Below are 23,404 nucleotides of genomic sequence, written 5' to 3' on the forward strand. Positions count from 1 at the left end.
CTCGGATCTTTCCTGTTACGGAAGAATAAGTGTTTATTGTTGTTTATGTGTATAGAGAAGTGCGTTCGGAATTCGCTTTCTTTAAAGTGTGTCTGAGGGGGTGCAGCAGCTTCCTCGAGGGGAGACGTCGCACACGGACCGTGCGCACTCTTGTCTTGCCAGGGTTTCACGGACGACCAGCTGCTGCTGGTGGAGCAGAACACGCTCATGGTGGAGGAGAGGGAGCGGGAGATCCGCCAGATCGTGCAGTCTATCTCCGACCTCAATGAAATATTTAGGGACTTAGGAGCCATGATCGTAGAGCAGGTACGTGAGGTCACCTTCCTCATCGGCGGGGTTCCCTGCCCTAAACTCTGGCCCGTCTCCAAGCTTCTCTGATTCCATGCTCCCGTCAGGGAAAAAAATGTATATGTCTACGTATGCGTGAGCACACGCAGACACGTGTGCACAGACAGAATGTCGTTCTTCATAAAAATGCACTAAGCCTTTTTTTAGATAAATAAACGTCAGTCAAAGTTCTTACATTCCCGGCCCCCAGGCGCCCATGGTAGCGCCCGACTCTGGGGGCCTGGCGGGCTCTGCCCACGCTCAGCAGTGACTCTGGCAGGAGATGAGGTTTCCCTTCTGATTTTGCCGGGTAACTGTGTGATGGTGACTGGAACCGCTAGCTTCCACGTAGAACTAAATTGTTTATTCACCGTCACCATCTGATTAGGGTATTTTATTATTTCACCAGTAGGGACTTGGGTCCTGATCCCCCCGAAAGCAGCCGAGAATGGAGTGCGAAGGCTTTGGAAGATCTCGTTCCAGTAATGGCCCCTGGGGTTCCCAGGGAACTGTCCTCTCTCTCAGCATTTCCGTTAACAGCCCTGTTCTCCCACATGGCCTGGTGTTCCCTCTTCCCTATTGGAACCAAGAGATTAAACAATTAAAACCAAAATTCTCCTTGAGACAACTGTATGATTTTACGTGGCAGACGGGAGCTCACCGTCGTGGCTGCGACCCAGGAGGCCTGCGTCGATGTTTCTAGACACGGCGGTCAGTGTCCAGGTCCCGTCGTGACGGGCCTGGCCTAGCTAGCTGGCTCTGCTCGCTCAGGTCCAAGCAGCTCAGCAGCACACGGGCGCAGAAGCTGGGTCTTTGCCGCTGACGACTCGCCCTGAGCTTTATGTGTTTTAAGCACCAGTCGGTCCGAATGTGGCATACCCTGTGTGGCCAAACCCGATAAAGGAACCCTAGTCCGTCGGGATTTTTCCCTCATGAGCCAGACCTTACTGCAGCTAACAGCACTCTGCCACCGAGTGTCTGATGCCACTGCACGGCGGGTCCCGGGGCTTTCCGCAGCCCCGTTTCTGGCTTGTCGCGCATGCTGGTGCCTGCGGTCCGCACCCCTGCGCCCCGGGGGCCCCGGCTGCCCCGGCTGCCCCGGCTGGCGGTTGACCGTCTCTAACTCTCATTCGTTCCTCAGGGCTCCGTCCTCGATAGAATCGATTATAACGTCGAGCAGTCCTGTATCAAAACTGAAGACGGCTTGAAACAGCTGCGCAAGGTAACATCCTGTCTTTCGGTAGTTGAGCCTTTGAGGAGCTGTTACCAAGTATCGTGAATTCGGGCGAGGGTCCTCTTCCGCCACAGCCGTCCTCGGCGCCCTGCCCGTTGTCGGCTCTGCTGTGGTCGTGGGCAAACGGAGGGCGTCGCTTCAGGCAGGGCCGAGCTCGCAGGTGGTGTTTCCAGGTGCGCCCCTCACGCAGATTTGGAATTGCTGAGAACTCCCTCTGTGACAATAAACTCTAAAGAAATTGGGGTTTTCGCCCTTTTAGGAAATATTCCATTCTTTGAGTCTCCTGGCTTTAGGGAAGAGTTGAGTGGACATTTGCTGAAATGCGTGTTGAGCGCTCTGTCCGCTGCTGCTGCTGACGTTAAGGCTCTCGGGCCGTGACACGTTCCTGATGAGCTGCTGCTAGACAGGCCTCTGGAGAAGATAAAAACCCAGGCTTCCCGGTGAATCGCCGCCGTGCGTCTGTGCGCTCACCTTGAGAAGACAGTGGGCTATTGAAGCGAGAGCATGATTAGCTATCTCATTCTTTGCTAATAAGGTGGCTATTTCAGGAATGTTTTTCATGGCATTTTTTTAGAAATAAACAGAGAGCATCTTGCGGTCAGTCAGGAGAGACACCCATATGCTGCCGAGTGGCTCCCTAAGTGACGGCTGCGTGTTTTCTTTGACAGGAACATAACACTTCACAGATGAAATCAATTCTGTCCATTTCCTTGTATCTTTCAGATCCAGTGGTATCTCTGGCCACATCCTGAGCATTGTTCTAACTCGCTCACTCCCTACTCTGTCACTTTTCTGAAACCAGTCACTTCCTGTGGCACAGAGGCCCCCCTCGTGGTGTCAGCTTTGCAACAAGTGAGGCCCCGCCCAGGGCCCCCGGAAACCCTCTGCGCTCTCTTCCATGTGCTGGTCGCCCCGTGCAGGGCGGGCGTGAGGCTGCCACGTCCCATGAGAAAGAGGAGGCTGCTCGTGTATGCTTGTTTCCAACATTTAGATGCATTTGGTCACCAAGCGAGCAAAACTAACTTTAGTTTCTCACTGTAGTACGCAGGTTGTGACCTGCTGCTGAATTACGCATTGGTTTTGAAGTTTCTTAAAAACTAGGGAAACATGTTTTGTGATACAACAGATAGTGGGAAACGCTTTTAGCATCTTTTTTATAAATCATTTTGAGGGGTTTTAAAGCACATCGTTTAGTCGCGGCTTCCCTGGTGTTCGGGTTACTTAGGAGAAAGTGAGGTGCTCCGTCTTATCCCTCGAGCGACGCTGCTGTCCGTGGCACGGCTGGCCATATCCTTGGCAGGTCAGCTCATCTAAGGATGACTGAGCCTCGGGAGTCACCCTGCACAGGCCTGACCTAAGACAGGGGAGCCTGTCTGTCCTTATGTCCCCTCCTGGTTGATGGCGGCCCTCGCGGGAGGGCCGGCTCACTTAGCAAACAGAACCACCAGTCGGGTTGGTGGGGGACATGGAGGCCCCTCGCCTGGAGGCCCCTCGCCTCTCTTCTCCACCGCCCTTCCTCTGGAAGGTCTCTTTTGTGTCACCTGAAGTACAGGGACTTGCCTCTTTCTGCACTTGACCTCCATGGGGAGCACTCTCCCGTTTTTATTTCAGAGGATGACTTTTCCTCGTCAGATTCAGGGAGGTGGAAATCCGCTTCTCTGAGGCCATCGGCCCCCACACGGCATTAGTCGGTAGTGCGATTGCATAGCCGAGGCGTACGCTCCCCCGGAGACCTGCGTCCCGCACGGGCTCAGGAGAGGCGGGTTCCTCTGGGCCTGGAAGCAGAACCTTGCCTTTGACAGCTTCGTTTCAAGTGGCAGGTCCCAGACGCGCGCTCGAGCGAATCCTAGGAAAATAGGTAGCTCTGGGGTCACGGAGCCTCCCACGCGTGTAGCTCGCACCGCGTGAGCTGATGGAAGGGACTGTAATTGCGTAGCCTGTGCAGATGTCAGCTGTGAGATGGAGCCGGGAGCCTAGGATGGGAAACGAGCGAGACTTGATTTGGGGGAAGTGACTTGCTTTTTTCCCTCCTCTTTACCTGTAGGCAGAGCAGTATCAAAAGAAGAATCGGAAGATGCTTGTGATTCTAATATTATTTGTCATCATCATTGTCCTCCTTGTTGTCCTCGTCGGCGTGAAGTCTCGCTGAGCGGCGTCAGGTCTGTGTGTGCGGCACGCTGGCATCCCGGGTGTGCGGGGCTGGGCGCCCCGTGGGCCGTCGCAGAGGTGCGGGCCGGACCGCGTTGAGCCGCGGGCGCCTCCACGGACTCCTGGCCACGCTCGTGCTCCAGGCAGGGGAGTGGGCTTCTGTTCTTCCTTCCTCGTCACGGCTTCAGGACCTCGATGCTGCTGCAGAGTAGCGACGGAGTCACCAGTTATCGTGTACTTTTTTTAGGAAGAGAAAGCGAGTTGAATGTTTACAGGCACTCCAGAAGCTGTTCGATGTTATATGCGTATATGCTATTTTTTTTTTTTTTTCAGCAGTCAAGTCTGAGCAGCATGTTAAAACAATTTTTGGAAAAAAATTTTTGAAAACCGTCTGGTCTTTAAGAAATTTTGTACCAAAAATTGGCGAATAGAGGCAAAAATGCCTCTTCATCTCTCTTTACCTGTATGTTTTCCAGTTGAAGACAAACTGAGAAGCCTTTCAGGAATGTATAATCCAGTCCCCATCAATTTAATTTAGCTTTTCCATCACTGTTAATGATCAGGGTAACGAAGTGTGAAAAGTAAGACACCACCATGGATGTGAATTAACATGCTTAGAAGGGCCAGCGAGGGTAGCCTCGTGAGCTCAAACGCATCGTGGGTGGGTGGTCCTCATCCAGAGTTTGTGTACTGCGTTTTCTACCGCAAAGCAAAGGGGTTCTTAACAAAACCATCTAAACTTAAAAGTCGGTGACGTGAACTAACCTCACATTAAAAGGAAGTTTGACAGTGTCATAAAGAGTCACCGGAATCGGCCAGTGTTTCCCTGTGCACAGCCCCAGCCATCCTTGCTCAGTCCATTACTTATATGCTAACTACGTAATGACCTGTTCAAACCAGATACCACTTAATGAACTGTGAATTTACACAGAGGCCATTCCAAATGGGTCACCCCATTGGGATCTCGAATTATTAACCAGCCATCACTCCATTTCAAGGTAGAACATTCCACCAGAGGTTTGATTTATTGGCTCTCCCATTGCTCCTTGAAGTGTGCCCCGGAAGTGGGCAGGGCATGTTCCTACAAGCGGTGGAAACCTCGAGCAGGCAAACCCCGTTGGCGTGAGCGGGAATCACATTGCCAAAGTCAGGCTCTGTCGCTGAGCTGTCATCAACATGGTGCTCGAGTATGTTCCTGGGATTGTGGAATAATGTGGAAAGTGATGATAACTTTGAAAACCGAAGTTGTACACGTTTTAATTGGTCGAGACATGAGTAGAGTTTTAATGGTCTTTGTATCATTTTTGATGGCTTTTCTGTTGTTTTTACTTTTAATGTACTACATTTTATTTGGAACAGTCACGTAAAATGCCTCTCTAGAATTGGCTTTGAAGTTGTTTCTAGAAATTTGAACTCAAGTTCAGAGATTCAAGTTGTCCATCCAAACAGGTGATGGGCTTGATGCCCAGGCCCCTGTCCCAGGCTTCCCTCCCCAAGTCATTGTCGTGCCAGGTGGCCCTGCCGTTCTTATTGCTGCCGTGGCCGTAGAATGATCTAAAGGTGGCCCTGGCATTCCGGGACATACCGTGGTATTCCCTGACGGACACTCCTTTATTAGCAAAGAAGCTCGTCCCTGAAACGTGGGGCCGCTGCGTACCGGGAGGGTGGCAGGCGTCCTGTAGTCCCAGCCGCCCTCAGCCCAGTGGCGGACGGAGTCCAGACCAGCCGCTCCCAGGAGCGAGGCTGTCCCCGTCAGGGCCTCCCTCCCAGACACTGTGCCGGGAATAGTGGACTGTCCCTAAAGTGTCTAAAATCCTGAGTCTTGAAGGAAAGTGATTGTAAGAAAGAATCACCTTTTATTTATATTTATTCTCAACGAGTAGGGTAATGAGGATTGGTTTTTGTCGCCGCACCCCATTTGGGTAAAATAATGGGTCTGATTAGAAATGGTTTAAGGGTCTCGTGGGGTGGGGGAGCCGTCCCATTCCGAATGACACTGGGGCAGTGCCCACTGAAGCCCCAGCTGTCCCCCGCCACAGCCACGTCCCGCAGCGGAGGCTGGCCTGGTGCTGGTCAGCTGGCTCCCCAAACCCTGTGCTTCTCTGCTGAGCCTGTACCTGGGCAGGGAGCCACAGCGCTCGGTGAGCAAGAGAAAAATCAGAGCAGCATCCTGGTGTGTCCGGGTCCTCTGCCTGGGGCCAGCTGTCGTGGGGGCCCCAGTGTCCCTGGCGGGCCAAGGCCGGGGGTCGGTTGTCCACCCAGGCTCGCCCTGAGGAGCTGCCCACTTCCTGTGTCCGGGGTGGCCCCGCTGACCCGTCGGGAGAGGAGAAACGTCACGTCAGTGTTGACTGTCAGGGCCCCAGGGCTCCTGAAATCTGCTGTCTCATTTTATTAACTCGGGCTGGGGGGGTCTGGCTTCCCGTGGGAGCAAAGCAGTGTATGTCTGTAATTTAACAGGTTTGCCGCTTTCTTCGCTAATTGAGAAAGCGTTATTTATTTGTTTTGACACCAATGCTTTCAGTGTTTTATCCTAGCTAATGGCTTCTTAAAGGTAATAAAACCCTTCCAAGCTCATTGGTCAGATAAGACTTTTTTTTCTTGTGTGCTTAAATAAAGCAATTAGTGACGTGCTTCTAGCCAATGTGACTTTTTTTTTTTTGTCCTTTTTAAAAACTAATTTACTGTTACTGGAAACTTTTGTACAGTAAAGCAGTCAGGCAGATTAATGAACGTCCTGCAGTTGTAGCGTTAATTTTAAGGACGGGGTTCGTGTTTCCCTCCCCAGCATCTGTGTTTTGGGAGGGCCGGCGGCTCCGGGACTGTTTGGCCTGAGGCCTCTGCCTCAAATCTGTGTGTCGTGGCTTTCGGAGGTCCCCACCCCTGCGCTGGCCAGTGTGCACAGAGGGACTGCCAGCCAGGCAGCTCATCTTCTCCTTATGAAACCGTAAGCCTCATGTACATACCAAGAAACATCTGGAGATGTTCAAACAAAATCGTGTGTTTGCTTCACCGAAAGGTAATTCTTACACAAGGCTCTGGCAGGTTTGCATGTCTAACTGACTTTGAAAGTGTCCCATCCTGTCACACTGAAAACTTCAGGGAAAGCATTTGCTGCTGGACCCAAAGCCAGGACTGTAACCCCCTCGAGTGGGACTTTGTGTCTCGTCCTCGGATGTGTGGCTGGTTCTGTGTCGGGGGGGCTGTCAAGGCGCCACGGTCTCGCTTTCTGCAGCCGAACACCAGGGTCTCTACGCACAGAAGCAGGCGCTGTCTCCCCACGCAGTCGCTGTGGCGAGCTGGGCATTCACCTGCGAGGCTCATGGCCCTTCCTTGTCCCAAAGCCCGAAGAGAAGCCACACGGAGGCAGCCTCCTGTCACCGAGCCCACAGCCTGTTTTCTCACCAGACGTTGACCCCCCCGCTGCGCATCAGCCGTTGGCTCTGTCTCAGAATCAGATCCACCGTGAAAGGAAAGACACTTTCCACAGGCTTCAGGAACATTCTGGCCCAGCAGTGGCATCCGAGCCCTCCCCCGTGCTGGCGAGGACTGCCGTGACCGAGACGGCGTGTGCGGCCGTGTGGGCCCTGCGGGGCGGGCAGTGTTCCTTGTACGGGGACCTCGTGGCCTTTTCCCTCCTGGGTTTCCGACGCCGATCCTTGAGACGGCGTGACGAGTGTGCACTGATGGGCTCCGAAGCTCCCTGTCGAGCAAGAGCTGGCAGGCTCGGAGCCCGGCCCCAGGCGTGACCGGCCCGGAGGGGTGGCAGCGAGGACCGCCGGGTAGGTCCTTCTGGACACCCAGGCGACGGGACTGGGCTGGGTGCAGATGTGCCCTGATAACTGCAGGGAACCAAGCAAAAGTCTGAGCAGCCGAGAAGTCCCTGGCTGGCTGTCTCCATTGCGTGGCCTCGGCGGGCGCCCTCCCAGCCCCGCGGAGTCCGTGCCTGGGTTTGGAAGCGCAGCGTGCTCCTCTGCGTGCGGGCTCGGTTTTGATCATCGGGACCCCTGACTGTGGCCAGAACGGAACTGCCTGGAGAGACCTGGCCGACATGTCTTCACAGTAGGGTGTAGGGAGGACAGGCCAGCGGGTGGGCGGTGCTGGCTCACCGACGTTTCTCCGAGGCGCAGGTGGGCAGACTTGCTTCCTTTGACGTGGGCTGCGTTTTGGAGCTTGGCACTCACTACGCGTACACGGGCTTCCACCGTCAGCCTTTAAAAACTCCTGCTTTTCTCTCTCACTGCTCCCTTGACCGCCCAGATGCCGACCATAACCTGGTTGCCTGATATTTTTTTTCAGTTTTGTTTCGAAATCGAAGGAAAAGACCCTTCCTTCAGAGTGATGAGTCTTAGAGGGAACTCGTGAGGGCTCGGGGTGGCACGCAGACAGACTCCAGCTCGTCTGTGAGTGGCTCAGAGTCAGGACTTGGACAATGGGCGTCAGCCGTGTGCTATGTGTGTCCTGTCCCCAACTCCACGCCACCCTTGATGTCATTCTGCCAGTCTACGGCTGAGTCTTCTTATGACACAAAGGGACGTTCCACAGAGCCAAATGGCAGAGACTTTTGTACAATTCCCTGGTCAATCGAGGCAAAAGAAACAAAGTAATCATTTGTCCAGTCACTCACATTAGCTCTCTGGACTGTCCTGAATGCTCAGGACAGTCGTGTGGGCCTCCACTTCAGCTCCGGAGTCTAGGTAAAATGGACCATTTCAGTGAGGCTCCATTCAACACAGTGCACACTGAAACCGGGCTCAGAGGGGACCACTGGGTCTAGCATTTTCTGTCTGTCAACTATTATTATAAAATTGCTTTTAGCTAATCATCCAAATTCTGCCATTGGTAATCACGGTCTCTCTCATTTTACACACGTCGCAGTGGAGGCAAAGGGGCTCGGGTTTGCATCGTTTGTCCTCTCAGGAAGTGCTCAGGGAATCTGGTGGTTTTTTTTAACCTGGTGTTGTGGCTTGGGACACCCTAACAGACCTCCGTTTTCATCGACTGTCGGGTAAGGAGAGCAACCCCCAAACCTCCCCCTTTTCCAGACGGAGGAATGGGGACCCACGAGCGGGCTTGCCGAGGTCCCAAGACTTGGATAACCCAGGGCTAGTACGAGAATCGTCCATCTTTCTTATTTCCAGACCAGTACTATTTATGCTTATGCCATTTTGATTGTTCATTTCTGGGCATAAAATTAAATGACCTTCTTCAAGAAAGATTTAATGGTCAAGATGTGATTTGGGAAAAGCTTCCTCAAGGATTTTTTTCTTATTACAAAGATTAGACTCGACCGAAGCTAAGCAAGATTTGCAAACAGTTGGTATGTCATTATCCCTGGCTCAGGTTTTCGTGTAATTGGTGTGAAGAGATTGTGGCTGATGACTAGGCCTGCTGCTGAACAGAAAGAAAGTAATGATTCTTTTGTGATGTGACTTGGTGTGCATATGTGTGTATTTGTGGTTGTTTAGAAAAGGTACGTACACGTGTACGTATACATACACCTATTAAGATGGATAATGTCATTTTAAAGTTGTAAATAAAAAAAAAAAAAATAGTCCTGAGCAAAAGTGATTCTACAAACGTAGCACTTCATTTCCACACCAGGCCACGACTAGAAATTGATTTTTTTTCCTTAAAATCCAATTAAGCCTCAAGGTTGGTCATCCATTGGAAAGGTCGGCTGAGTTAAACAACGACAGCACCTTCGGTTCATGCGAATAGTTAAATTTACCCAGAACTTCAGCAGTTGCGTCGGGCCTCGCGGACGCAAACGCCACGCACCGCGGATGTCACCGGCAGGGGTGCGGGCACACCAGCAGACCGTGCCCCTTGACTTGGTAAGTTCCCGAGCTGGCCACCATCTCTGTCACTTCGTCCCCTCAGATTTCCACAGTCCACCCTAGAGAGCCTTGGTCTCGACGGCCGTTCCCCGTGCTCCTCCCATCCTCCCTTTCTGCAGTCCCGAGGGTGTCAGGAAATGGAAGGTAGCCTCTCATTTAAAGAAAAAGAAAGACGGGAACCCGTGGTGTATACAGCGGGTTTCCTGAGCTGCCGAGTTGGTCATGGAACAAACCACGTTTTAAAAATAGTAGTTGGTAGAGCACGTTTACTGCGTGTTCCCAGCATATCGAGAGAAAGACTTCAAAACATTGTTTTATGGTTCTCATTCAAAACATTGTTTTATGGTTCTCACAGGTGATGTTCAAGTGTTACTGAATTTATGAAGATCTTAGGACCACGAACCTGATTGGAATGGGTTTTTTTGTTTTTTTTCCACTCTGTTTGGATTTTAAGGTCACTTAAGTTTTATAGGTCATTGAGAAGGGATAAGTGATCTTATTTCAAATCTAGCCTTTAACCTGCATTGTAATATCAGCAATGTGGCTCCATTTCAGTACATTTCACCTATAACTATGAACCAGCCTGAAATATGGAACCTTCCAGATGTAGTGAGAAAAAAAAAATTAAAAAATATTAAATTCCCTTCTCATGGCCCTTAAAACAACGAACAATTTCTGATTAATTTCTCCTTCCCCCGCCCTTCCCCGCCCTTCCCCCTCACACTGCTCAGCTGCCAAAACCCTCAGCAGCAGGTTTACAACCCTTTCTTACTTTTTAAAAGTCTCCACTTTTAGATACTACAGGGAAATGTGTTGCTTTACGCAGGGGTGTTTCTGGAAAAAACAACGTGACTCAGGTTTTCGAAGACTGAATCATTTTCAATGCACTAGAGAAACTACTTGAAAGGGTCCTGCGAAGGTTTTCTAAAGAAAAGATTTCTCGATCAAAATAAACACGTCCCCTTCGTTTCGCTTTTCTATACATCTCCATTTTCCTATGCTGTTTGTTTCCAGGAACGTGGAACCACAGCTGGTCTGTTGATTATTTCTCTTTTCCTTCCTGCAGCTGCCCCTTCCCTGGGCTCTGGGTCTTCAATATGCCCTTGAAAACGTTTGCAACTACAGAAATGATTTTGCTGGTGTTCAGAAGTAAATAGGAATTTAGTTCCTGAGACACGAGGGTCGGTCCCACCTGACCCTGCGCCCTTCCTTGGGGAGTTATTTAGGCTGCTGGAATGGCGGGGGACCTCCAGTAGCAAGCAGTTCCGTCCCCTGGTCCATTTTTGTTAGCACGTTCTCTCAGCCCACCGATATCTGAAGGTAAAAGCACAGTGCTTTACATGAGATTACCAAAAAATAGGCTTTTCAAGCAAATTGCCAAAGATTCCATGCAATGTTCTATCTGTGGTGTCAGATCCATGAATGTATGTGATCTTGTGTTTCTTTTCAAAAAAAGAAACAGGAAAGATAAGAGAAAAACTAATAAAAAATGTTTACCTTCGGAAGGATGAGTAGCAGGGGGCGGAGGGGACCGGAGAGTCCTCTGAGAAATCCTTTTTACAGTTTCGACCTTTGAACCATATAAACGTTTTACTTATTCAGAAAGCGGAAACGTAAAACAAATGAGAACAGCAAACCCTAACGCTGACTGTGGGCGGAAAGAGGGCTGTAGACGCACGTCACATAGCTTTTCGGTCTGTCGGTGGGATACATTCTAGGAACAACAAAAAGCTCTCTGGACGCCTGTTCCCCCAACTCACAGGACAGGTTCCCTGGAGAAGAGGCTGACTCTGGGCCAGGGAAGGGACACACAGTGGGCCCGGAGGTCATCTGATTGTTCCAGAAGGGACAGAAGGGCTGGAAAACTGATATGAACGTGTGAAAAAGACATAGGAGCTGGCCCGGTGGGGCCGTCCCCAGCCTACGTGAGGACACAGGGACCAGTGAGACTGAACGTCATGCATACGTACATGGCGGGGTGCAGGGCGGCTTCGTGGGTGTGCGGCTGTTGCCATCACGCGGGGCCCCATTTTTGGCTGAATGCTCTGCTGTCGCCATCTTGAAATTTCTTTTTTTAAAAAGGTTCTGCATCGTCATTTTGCACTGAACCCCACGACTGATGTAGCCAGTCCCAGGGAAGCGGGGAGGGGGTGGCGGGGAGGTGCTCTGTACTCGAGAACACCAGGTGCCAAGTGGAGCAGGGATGACCGCTGGAAAGTCACCATGCTGTGACTCCTGGATGGTCGCTGCATCCAGGCAGAGGCCATCACTCTGTATCCACAGAACCTCGGGCAGAGCTTGTCCGGAAACGGCACACGCTCATCGTCTGTGTCACTCCACGCGGCATAAAGAGGACCCCGACGTTCATTCTGTTAATCATACAGGCGGAGCCACGCCTTCACCACGAGGTGATCCAGGGGACCCACGGAAAGCGTCACCAGCCCGGGCCGGTGACGGGCGGCGCGTGTGCTCCGTGGCTTCTGCTGAGGTGTGGCGGGAAACAGTGCGTACTGTTGCCCAAAGCGAGCCCGGTGGTGAGCAAGCCGTCAGGCGAGCGCGGACTGTGGGACCTCGGAGGGGACGTGTCAGTCAGTGTCGGGAGCGACGGGGGCAGGGACGGTTCTGGATCAGAGGAGAGCGATGACACGGGCGTCCCTGCGGAAGGCCTGATCCTCCTCCGGATTCTGATCCAAAAAGGAAAGGCCGTGAAGGACATTTTGGAGACGAAGAAATGGCAGTGTGGACTGTATATTAGGTCACGAGAGCGTTGCTCCAGTGATAAATCCCCGTGGGTGCGATCGGGGTGTGGTGACGGCGGAGGCCAGTGTCCTTGTTCCTAAGGGGTGGGGTACACACAGAGGTGTTCAGGGAAGTAACTAAGTGGTGCGGGAGAGGCACGTGCATGCACACGTGTGAACGTAGGGAAAAGGTGCACGCGTGTTCATTGTCCTGGATTTTCCCCTTTTTCACGAGTCAATGCATTTTTTTAAGTTTCTAGAGAAATGTGATTTTTATGGCAGTCGGTTCATTTTCAGTCCTTCGGGGACACTGAGCGCAGTTCCGGTTGGTGTGTCTGACACGATGTTGAGACGGTGAAACCGAGGCACCCCGCGATGTCCAGGCATGGTGAGGGGAGGCACAAGCACACGTGACCCAGGCAGCATACCGGGCGGCCACGTGAGGGTCGCCCTCACGGGGCTCACGCCCGGGCCAGCTGCCCCGGGCCGGCGCCATGGGAGAAGGTGGCAGGAGCCCAGCCGCCCGCCGTGTCCTCCACGCGTGAGGCAGTGGTCGCTCTCAACCGCAGGGAGCCCGGCCTTAATTTCACGTTAGTTCTGGCGGAGCCACCTCCCCGGCCTTTCAGTCGGGCACAAGGTCAGGTCCAAACTCCATGGCTCAGCAGCCACCTCACGCCCACTTAACACGCAGCCACACGAGCTTTCGATGGGTCCGGAATGGACCATGCCCTTGAGTTCTCTGGGTCCCTGCTGAGTGACGCCCTTGTCTGGGATCGGCCTTCCTGGCACACGGCCCGCCCTTGACACCCAGCAACGACGTCACCTCCAAACCCAGTCAGCTCCCAGGGGCTGGAGTTCCGGGTTTCACTGCTGTGTTTGCTCCCCACCCCTACACACCCACCCTCCACTCCCCCCACCACACACACGCACACACGCACCATTGTATTCCCGAAGCCTGACCCAGCCTGGAGCTCTTCAAAACTGATAATTCATGTTGAATGAATGATTGAAAACACCAGGAAGATGAAACGAGTGTTCCCAGGACCACTGTTTCTGTCTCCTACCAGACGTGATGGCATCTGGGAGTGTCCTGGTGATGGGTCATGTCCACACAGGCACTGGGGGTTTTCACACAGGTGAACGCCAGTATACCACGAACACTTCAACACACAGTTCATCCTCCTGGAGCCGGCCTACATGATGCGATCTCAGAAATGTGTCTAGAGTGTGAACTGTACCCCCAAACTTCCTAATAAGCCCTGGAAATTGTGTTCTGATTTCTTCCAGAAGTTTTAAGTCTTTTCCTCAACTCCTAAATTAAGTCTGAGCACCCAGTTGAGTTTGGAAAGAGTCAAGCCACCAAAAACATTTCTCGGATTGCATTAAAGATCTGGTGAGTTGTTTTAAGTTTTCATTTTTTACAGAAAATTTAATTGAGGTGAATTTTTTATTGACAGTGAAATATATACTAACCTGTGGATTAGTACCTTCGTAAAATTTTATCTAAACAAAGCGCTGCCTGTCTTACTGACGTCGAAGTCTGTGAAGTCTGCAGTGAGAAGGGGGAGCGTTCCTGGAAGGTGTTTGTGTCTGTGACAGGCTGCATCTTGAGGAAACTGGCAGGGTTCTGAAGAGGAATAATTCCTGAACGTTCTGTTTGGTTTGGACTTCTTCGATCTGGGGGTGGCTGAAAACCAGACTCGGTAATATCTGTTTTTAACAAGCATCCACCGTTTTCTCTTGCTTTGTGTGCAATAAGTGTTTAATAAATGTGATTGAACTGAATCTCTCGTTCATCCTTTTTTGGGGCCGTCTAAAAGGAAAGACGTCCAAAATCACCTCGCCACCGACAGTCTCCTTCCCCCTTCCTCCTCCCTGTACACAGAAGCGCCAGGCCCCTGCTGTCTGAAGTGCTTCCTGGACTGTTCTTCAGTGTGCAGAGGTCGATGGAGAGATCAGACTCCCCAGCCCGCCATCACCCATTTCTCTCGGCCTCTGGTCTCACACCAGCTTCAGAGCCCCATGGACACTCTGGGTCTGCGCTTGCTCCCCGAGCCTCCCCCCACCTGGGTGCCTCCCGTGTCTTGTTTGCTGGCGGAAGTCCCATTTCATCCTCAGGCCTCCAGGACGATCCCCCGCCACCGGCTCCTGCTAGAATGCCCTGCGTTTGTCTGCAGTGTGTTTGCAAACAGAAAAAAGAGTGATAGATCTTCATACGTGCTCTTCGTACCCTTTACAAATGTGTGAAAACATTCAGCCGCTGTAAAATCTTTTGAAGAAAATAAGATCCAATTAGTGTCGACTTTTACGTCGGCAGAGCTGGGGGTTTTGGAGGAATCCGTTTCGCTCGTTCATCGGGTAGTTTCTGACGGCCTGCTCTGGGCCAGGCACCGGGGGCCAACGCACACGACAGGCCCTGCCTTCACAACGCCGAAGCTCTTCGTCCAGCCGTTCCCGAGGGGCCGCGGCTCAAAGCTTTGGAGGAGACAGGCCGACGGGGAAGACGGCGATGTGGCTTGAGGGCGGGCTGTGAGGTCGCCTCCATCCCCACACTAGGGCGTCGGCTTTGCCAGTCGAAAGGGTGGAACTCACAGGAGGGGTGACAGAGAAGAGTGCCAACCAAAGGCCCGGGGACAATCGGCCGCCGACAAGATGGGGTGGGGGACCAGATTTTTACTTTTAAATAACTCGGGTAGAGCTTCCACTACTGGGTCATCACTCCCTGACCCTTGTCTCTGAGCCGCAGCAGGAGCCGGCACCCGCACCAGCGGCACACTCGCCATCCCCCGCATGCCCCAACACCCTCCAGGGACCCCTCTCTTCAGGGAGAGGTGGCTCAGGTGCTGTCTTGTAAGCCCCCTGCCTCCTCCGTCCCTCTCCCCCTAAGTCGGGTGGGAGGCTGTAAGGGGCCGCTTGCTCAGGCCGTGGACCCTCCCTGCAGAGGGGTGACGGGGTCTCCAACTTAACAAGGTGACACCTCGATTTATAAGTGGCCATCCCAGCAGCAACTTGGATGGAAGCCCATGTCCCTGACACCCCTCTCTCTACTAGGACAGTGCCTGGCACAGAGTAGAGGTCTGAGAAATGTCGGGGAACCTATGACGTGAAGAGGAAGAGACTTGACACCACCCAGCCCGCCAGGCAGTGGGGCCTTAGAGCTGGCACAAGTCCCAAACCCACCCTGCCAACCCCCACGTGATGGGCAGGGTGCTGTGGTTAGGGCGGCGCTGCCAGTGTGGGGTCCCCCAGAACCACCACTAGCTGCTCGGAGACCACTGCGGGGGGCCTGCCTCCCCTCGGGGCCGCGCCCGCTCAGGGCTCAGCTAGACTCTGGCCTGGTGGGAACTGCTGGGGCGGACGTGAGGTTGGCCGGGCTTGAGTGTGCCCAGGACCCGCGGGAGGTCAGGCCTCCAGGGGTCCGCTGGCGGCCTGCGGGGGGTGGGGGGCCCGGAGCCGGGGCCCCATGCCGGAAGGCCTGTCCGCCCTTGGACGGCAGGACGCGCGTGGGGGCCCGCCGGGGTTCGGGGCCTGCTCGGGGCGAGGCCTGCGCGCAGCCCGGGGCCTGCCCTCCGCCCCTCGCGCCCCCTCGCGCCCCGGGCGGGCCCTGCACGTCTCGCGAGCGGCCCGGAGCGGCGGGGGAGGCGGGGCCGGCGGCCGGGCAGGGCCGGGGCGGCGCCGAGGCCCGGCCGGAGCGGGCGCCCGAGCGGCGGGGCGGGGGGCGCGGGCCGCGCGAAGATGGCGCACGCGGGGCTGCAGTTCGTGGCGAGCGCCGGGGACGCGGACCCGCAGAGCCGGCCGCTGCTGCTGCTCGGGCAGCTGCACCACCTGCACCGCGTGCCCTGGAGCCACGTCCGCGGGAAGCTGCAGCCCCGGGTCACCGAGGAGGTGAGCGGGCCGCGCCGCCGCCATGCGCCGCCCCGCCGGCCGGGCGCGGAGGCCGCGCGGGGTCGGGCCGGCCGGGGCGCGGGGCGGGGGCCGCCGAGGCCCCGCCCGAGCCCCCCTCGCCCGAGCCCCCCGCCGCCGCCGCGGCGCCGCCAGGCTCGGCCGGCCGCCCAGGCCCCAGGCCGCCGCCTCCCACGAGCGGCCGGGCAGGCCCCGCCCGCCCCCGGCCGGCTCCGGCGGAGCTGGCAGCTGGGCCCGCCTCGAAGGAAGTGCCTCGAGCGGCCGCCTGCCGCCAGACCCCGTGGCAGTGGCACCTGGCTGGGGCCCCCCACTGCCGGTTTCCGCCCTTTCGAAGCCAAGCAGCCCTCAGACTGGCCTTCAAGTGCCCAGTGCTTCGCCCCCGTGCCAGTGCCCCAGACACACACACGTAGCTCTAGTGAGACGCCACACGTGTTGGTGACGGCCGGTGGGGACCCCCTGGGGAGCTGCGAAAGTGTCCTCTGACCATACAAGTGTCCACACGCAGCGGCCGGGCTCCGGCATGCGGACCGCTGAAGTCAGGTGTCTGTCTTTGTCTCTCCCTCCTGGTCCAGCTCTGGCAGGCCGCCCTAAGCACGCTCAACCCCAACCCCACGGACAGCTGTCCCCTGTACCTGAACTGCGCCACTGTGGCCGCCCTGCCCCCCCGCGTGAGCCGGCACAACAGCCCCTCGGCCGCGCACTTCGTCACCAGACTTGTGCGGACCTGCCTGCCGCCGGGGACTCATCGGTGCATCGTGGTGAGTGCTGAGAGGAGGCGGTCCCCGACCCCCCGGGTGACCGCAGAGTGACCGCAGAGCACTCTGGCTCAGATGCTGCCACAGCCCCGACACTGTGACCGCTGCCTCGGACAGGGACGCTGAGGTCAGAGAGACTAAGCCATTTCTCCCGGATCAGTGTGGGTGGCAGCTCTGAGCCTCAGATGGGGGTCTGCTGTTCGTCCCTCCATGTCCCGTCTTGGAAGGCAGTAGGTAGCCCCTGGTGGCCTGTGTCTTCCTTCTCACATGTGGAAGCAGTGGTTTGGGGGAAGACCCCCGGGGTGATGGCTTGGTGGGGGCGCCTGTGTCCAGATGATATGCACAGTGTCGTCCGACCCAGCCGTGAGCCCCAGCACTTCCTGTCGGCGGCTCCCTGGGTCGGCCCTGTGACCTGCGCCCCCCGCCCGCCCCGTCACAACTCCGCCTCTCTGTGCTGCAGATGGTCTGTGAGCGGTCGGACGCCTTCGCCTCCGCCTGCGCCCTGGCCCGGGCTTTCCCGCTGTTCACCCACCGCGCAGGTGCTTCACGGCGCACAGACAAGACAGTCACTGTGGAGTTTTTCCTGGTGGGACAAGACAACGGGCCAGTGGAAGTGTCCACTCTGCAAGTGGGTGTCTGGACGTTCACACCGTGTCCCCGGGCCCCCACGGGCTGGCCCGCCGGGAGGGCTGTCCAGGGAGCTCTCGCCCCCTTCTCGGGGGAGGCGGGAGGCCTGCCGTCATTCCCAAGAAGGCCCAGAGGCCTTTGCACACGCGTGGGCGCTCGCTCCCTCAGCGTGCTCTCGGTTTCCAGGTTCGGTTCTGCTCAGCAGTATTTGCTGAGCCCCTAAGCTTTCACGATTCACTGCTGAGAGTCCCGTCTGCAAACGTATCAAGTCCCCTGTCACGCATGTCATCTCCTTTGATCTTCAGAGTTATCATGGTGAGGCCAGGCAAGGCTGGGAGTGATTTCTAACTGGAAGTCCTTGAACGGGCTGGACGTCAGGTTCACGGCCCCGTGGTGACTGCCCTATATCCCGTCACTGTGGTCTTGCCCTCCCCGCCTCCAGCCTCCACTCCCAGCTGCCGATCTCAGGTTATCCCGTCCCCCACCTCATCCTCCTGTCCCCGTAAGTGCCAGGTGAGCCCCCCCATCCAGCTGGCTCCTGCAGTCTGGGACGCTCTCCTCCACCCTGGACTGACCGTCTTGAGGCCCCACCAGACACAACTCAGATCAGAACCTGTTTCGCCCGCCTGAAACAGAGCCTCTTTGTTGTTCTGCTTATAAGACTTTTCAGAAACATGAATCAGCCAGAGGTCTGAGCGTCACCCTACTCCCATTCTCTCACCCCTCCAAGCCCCTTCCTCTTCACCCCTCCTTCCTTCCTTTCCAGCCACAGTGGACTGACTTCCTGCTGTCCCTCAGCCTCACCCTGCTCAGTCCTGCTCAGGCTCCCTCTCCAGGGCCCTTCCTGCTCCAAGCCTGCCTCGTCTCGCTCTGGCTTCTGCCCACAGCCCTTCCCCAGGGAGGCCTGGCCATCCTGGCTGACATGGCCCCTTGCACACCGTCAGGCTTTCTGCCAGTTGAGTGTCATCCCCACCTGACATTATACATCTTTGTTTATCTTCTGCGCCCCACGTTGGAATGGCAGCCCCCAGAGGGCAGAGACCAGCCTTGTGCATAATGATGCGGCACTGGCCCAGCTGCTGCTGCTCGACCCACAGCCACTGCTTCCGGCGCCCCCACCCCACCCCACGCTCTCCTGGGCCATCGCAGCAGCCCCTTCACTGGTCTTACTGCCTCCAAGTGACCCCTTCCAGCTTCCCCTTCCCGTGGGCTTACAGAGGCAAAGCTGGCCACTGAACACCAGCGTTTTCTGAGTGCTCGTCAGCCGTCAGGCCCTGCCCCCTCGTCGATCGGTTTACTTAACTCTCCCAGCAGCCCTAGGAGCCGGGTCCGATTACTGTTCCCATTTTAGAGTTGAGCAAGCTGAGGCTCAGAGACACCAAGGAAGTTTCTGGAGCCATGCCAGCAAGGGGTAGAGGTTTCAGCTTCGGTCGCCGTCTGTCTCAGATTGTGGACACTTGGGGATCTGACACCTGTGTGGCCTTTTCCTTGCTGTGGGGACCTCCTCAGCCCCTGTGCAGATCCGGGTCCCCTCCTCCTCCGTAGCATTGAATGGAATAGTGTGTCGTGATCTCTGCTGGGCTTGAGTCCCTTGGACATCTTTGAATTCTGAGTTTAGCATCTTTGAATTCTGAGTCTAGATGTCCCTTAGACATCTTTGAATTCTTGAGTGGAGCCTGGCACTCAGTAGGTGCTCACGTAAGCATGGATAGAATGAATGAATGAATGAACGAATGATCCTGCTTTAGTGATGAGGAAAGTGCGGCGTGATGAGGTGCAGGCTCTTCCCCAAGGCCACACCGGTGTGGCCTCGTGGTGGTGGCGGGGCCGCAGAAGCCTCCTCTGGCTGCCCTCGAACGCGCCAGCTGGGAGCTTGCTCGCCAGAGGCGTGTGTGCGTGCTGAGCGCCCGGCCTCCTTCCAGGCAAGTCTCAGGGCATTGACGCACTTCCCAGACCGTGGCCCCAGGCTGCGTCAGAGATGAGTGATGGGTCTCTGCGCCGCCCACAGCCGGGGACCCTCGTGGCCCCCCCAGGGGAGAGCCCGCGGGCACATCTCATATCTGAGCTGTCAAGTTTTGCGTCTCTGCTTTTGAGGCTTCGGGGTTTAATTGCTTCAGGGCAGGCAGTTCTCTCGCAGCAATTGGACAGGGCCTGGAGGTGGCAGGACTGCGTTATCGACCCAGAGCCTGCCCTCCCTGACACTGCGGAACCGGAAGAGGCGATGATGAACTCGGTGCTGTCTGCACCCCCGCTCAACCTGCACCGTGTTTCCGTTGCAATATCGCCTGTGTCCCATGTGCTGGGAAAAGCAGCCAGGCCCGTCTGTCTGAAGCACGGGGGCGGGTGATGGGGATCGAGTTGGGCAGAGACAAATGAGGAGGCCGAGGACTTCCAGGTCAGGGCTGAAGCAAAGGCAGGATGGAAGTTCTTTGCAGAAAGGGGGAGCGGGGGGCCGCGCCCGTCTGCGGCAGCTGCGGTGGCTGGCATCAGGCTCCTGTTCCCTTCTGGTGCAGGGTCGAGGTGTGAGTGTCATGAGGCAGGGTCTGCCTGTTACTGCCCTTGTGCCTAGAGCAGTGTCACGTCAGATGACTGCGGAAGCAAGCGTGGGTCAGGGTCTCTGACACATTCGCATGTGGCTCAAGTCAGAAAGATGCCCCGCCCCTCACAAGCCAGAGGGCAGCTGGGAGGACCGGCAGGCCGGGGGCTCAGGGCGTGGTGCTTCTGCTCCTTTGGGAGGATTTGGAGAAACTTCTGGAGGATACGGCCTTTCAGAGGTGCCTCAGAAGATGGTAGGGATCTTGACAACAAGAGAAGGGTGGGTACATTGGTCAGCTCAGGCAGCCACGAGAACGCAGCCTAGACAGTCTCTCCTCACCGTGCAGAGGCAGGAAGTCCGGCCCACGGCGGGTTCCGGGGAGGACCCGCCTCCCGGCTCCTTCCTGCTGTGTGCTCATGGGGCAGAGAGAGCAGGTGCCCTGGTCTCTTCCTCTTCTTGTTAGGACACGAATCCCACTGTGTACCCACCCTCATGACCCCCAAAGGCCTCCGAATGCCATCCCAGTGGGGGCAAGGGCTTCAACACGTGGGTCTGGGGGCTCAGACATTTGGTCCATAGGAGAGGGCAGCAGCCCCTTGAGAGAAGGGGCCTGGTGCAGAGGTAGCAGTGCCCAAGGCACATTCGGGCCAGGCACAAGGGCCACCTGCCACCGGAAGAGAAGAGCAGCAGGGGGCGAGGCCTAGAAAGGCAGGTGGGCCCCACAGGCAGAAGGGTCACTGTGACTTTGGAGGCCAGTGAGAACGTCCTGTGGATTGTGGGGGGGTCTCGGGCACTGGGGAGTGAGAGCAGGCAGTGCGATTCCTGCTTCCCCCTCCGCCTGCCCCTCGCTGCCTGTCAGCAGCCCTGAACCCCCACCCTCCCAGGTAAGGTATGCCTCTGACGGCCTCGGGCCCAGGGGCTCGAGTGGGGAAGGGCGGTGCCCTCGCACCTGGGCCCGGGGCCCCAGCCACAGCCTGCGCTTTTTCCCCAGTGCTTAGCCAGCGCCACGGAAGGCGTGCGGCTGGCAGCCCGGATTGTGGACACGCCCTGCAATGAGATGAACACGGACACCTTTCTCGAGGTGCGTGGCCCTGGGGGTCGTGCCAGAGGTGGGACCAGGATGGGCCGGTGGGTCCGTAGACCCCGAGGAGGGTCGGGGGAAACCTGGGGCTAGAGGGGGTCGGGGTTCGCAGCGTCTTCACCTGCCTGGGGCAGCCTGGGGCTGCTGCCAACGAATTCTGGCTCCCCGTCCAGCTGTAAGGGGCCTGCGGGCCTGGGCCAAGGGTGGAGGGAGGACAGGGCCTTCATCCAAGGCCCCTGTGCAGGACTCCAGCCACGAGCTGCAGGAAATTGCAGAGCGGGGAGGGCGCGCGAGCCTTCTCTTCTGGGTCTAATCACGCTGAAAGCCGAGAGAGTTGGAGCTGCCGGCCTCCAGGCCTGGGCCCTCTCCCACCATGCAGCCGTCAGCGCATCGCTGGCCCAGAGCCTTGGCCTCGCCTTGGTTCAAGCTGTCATGTGCCTCCGTGTTGTTTTTTTCCATGAACACGTCCAGGAGATTAGGAGTGTTGGAAAGGAGCTGGGGATCACCCCAACCGTCATCCGGGACGAGGAGCTGAAGACAAGGGGATTCGGAGGTGGGTGGGGGCCTGGTCCTCACGGGCCGGCCTCGGAGTGGCGCAGGGTACCTTGGGTGGCAGAAAGGCAGTGGGCCACGTGGCATATTGTCCCAAGCTTCATCCTGAAGGAGACCGGCCCGCGTCCAACCCTGAGACTGGACCTCAGGAGGCAGACCGCCTCTGGGGGACTGAGCGGGCAGCGGCTCAGATTCTGATTCAGACTCTGGAGGCCGCGGGCTCCAAGCCCTTCCCCAGCCGCTCCCGCTCCGGCCTCCTCACGTGCCACGGTCCTGGCTCTGTGGGCCAGCTCAGCAGGGCCTTTCTGTTCCTCGAAACACAAGTTCAAGTTCACGTCCTCATCTGGGCCTTGTAGTGCGACTCCCTCCATCTGGAATACTTTCACCCAAGATGCTCTCACGGCAAAGACATTGTGCCCTGCGTGTCTCGGCTCAAAGCCACTGCCTCACGGAGCCTTCTCTGATTACCAGGCCCACCCTTCCTCACACCCTGGGTCCCGGAGGTGCAGTGACAGCTAGGACAAGGTGCTTTCAGACTGGCAGGGGGAAGGTCCCTGTCCTTTTGTCTGTGGGTGCAAAACAAACTACGCTGGAAGGCAGCTGCTAAGAGCAGGCACGTTCACGGTCCCACAGTCCCGTGGTGAGTCTCGGGCCTGGCTCGGCTCCGTCCCAGCCCCAGGGTCTCACCTGGGCTGCTGTCAAGGTGTTAACAGGGCTGCGTCATCTGAAAGTTTGACCGGGGCTGGGGACGCGCCCCCAGCAAGGTCCACTCCTGGCACTACCAGCAGGCCGCAGGTGCTCACGGGCTGTTCCTTGTCACGTGGGCCTCCCTTTGAGTGGCTCTCAGTGGTGGTAGCTCCTTCCGTCATGGGCAGGCCTCGGGGCGAGGGAACGAGGAGAGCAGCCATGCACGATGGCAGCAGGTCTCTTTCTGTAACTTGATCTTGGAAACGGTGTCTCAGCGCTTCTGCCATGTCCAGCAGTGAGGCGTGAGGCCTCGCCCACGCTCAGAGGAGAGGTCCACACGGTTGTAAATGCCACGAGGCAGGGGTCACTGGGGGCCTTGGGGTGCGTGTCGCAGGCACGTAAACAGATCACCGTGGAGAGGAAGGCCGCTCCTGTCAGAGAACTTCGCGGAGGAGGCATCCTTTGCAGTAGGTCTTGCAGGATGAGCAGGAGTCTGCCAGGCAGCCATTATTGGCTCTTGTCCTGGTTGCTGTGATTGTCCAGGTTAGTTGTTGGAGAACCTGGAGCATGAACTCTGCCCTCAGTAGGCCGCGATTTTCTTGAGAAGCTGAGGAGTCCACTGAACAGCAAGGCAGGGGAGGGAGCGGGCTTGGACAGGGCGGTGAGTCTGAGTACGTGGAGCCTTCGGGAGGGGAGAAAGAGCGTGGGCTGGAGCGGCCTTGAAGCATTATCCAAAGATCATTTCATTCTGCAATCCTGTGTTTCTTTCTGGGAATGATACAGTATTTTTTCCCCAGTGGATTTTCTTGCCTAACAATGCTTCGCATAGAATCGTTTGCAGCCCCAGAACCTTGGAACTAATTTGCATTCCTGGTCCCCGCTGGCCAGGGGGCAGGAAAGGGGGCAGGGAGTTGGGGCTTGGACAGCACTCCGGGAGAAATAAGCCAAAGCTAGAAGATATTTCTTGGGAGAGAGCTCG

General features: G+C 56.4%; 2 protein-coding genes across 9 annotated transcripts in view; both read left to right on the plus strand.

The window, feature by feature from the left end:
• The window catches only part of STX16 (syntaxin 16), a 39,336-nt gene extending 25,267 nt beyond the window's left edge, over window positions 1–14,069 (plus strand). For 5 of the 8 annotated variants that reach the window (XM_039864703.1, XM_039864704.1, XM_039864705.1 and 2 more), the window contains 3 exons: window positions 163–306; window positions 1,469–1,549; window positions 3,606–6,345. In XM_039864703.1, the coding sequence (XP_039720637.1) occupies window positions 163–306; window positions 1,469–1,549; window positions 3,606–3,710 (330 nt within the window). In that variant the 3' untranslated portion in view covers window positions 3,711–6,345. Of the gene's footprint in view, window positions 1–162; window positions 307–1,468; window positions 1,550–3,605; window positions 6,346–13,571 lie in introns of those variants that run through there. The other 3 variants (XR_005653207.1, XR_005653208.1, XM_039864707.1) reach the window with 3 other exon arrangements.
• A 1,881-nt stretch (window positions 14,070–15,950) lies between these two features.
• Window positions 15,951–23,404, plus strand: part of NPEPL1 (aminopeptidase like 1) — an 18,854-nt gene continuing 11,400 nt past the window's right edge. The window contains exons 1-5 of the mRNA XM_039864702.1: window positions 15,951–16,169; window positions 16,760–16,945; window positions 17,403–17,570; window positions 21,097–21,186; window positions 21,658–21,739. Coding sequence (XP_039720636.1) covers window positions 16,020–16,169; window positions 16,760–16,945; window positions 17,403–17,570; window positions 21,097–21,186; window positions 21,658–21,739 — 676 coding nt within the window. The 5' untranslated portion in view covers window positions 15,951–16,019. The remainder of the gene's footprint in view (window positions 16,170–16,759; window positions 16,946–17,402; window positions 17,571–21,096; window positions 21,187–21,657; window positions 21,740–23,404) is intronic.

Source organism: Pteropus medius, unplaced genomic scaffold (assembly GCF_902729225.1).
Source record: "Pteropus medius unplaced genomic scaffold, Ma_sr-lr_union100, whole genome shotgun sequence".
NCBI classification, from domain to species: Eukaryota; Metazoa; Chordata; class Mammalia; order Chiroptera; family Pteropodidae; genus Pteropus; species Pteropus medius.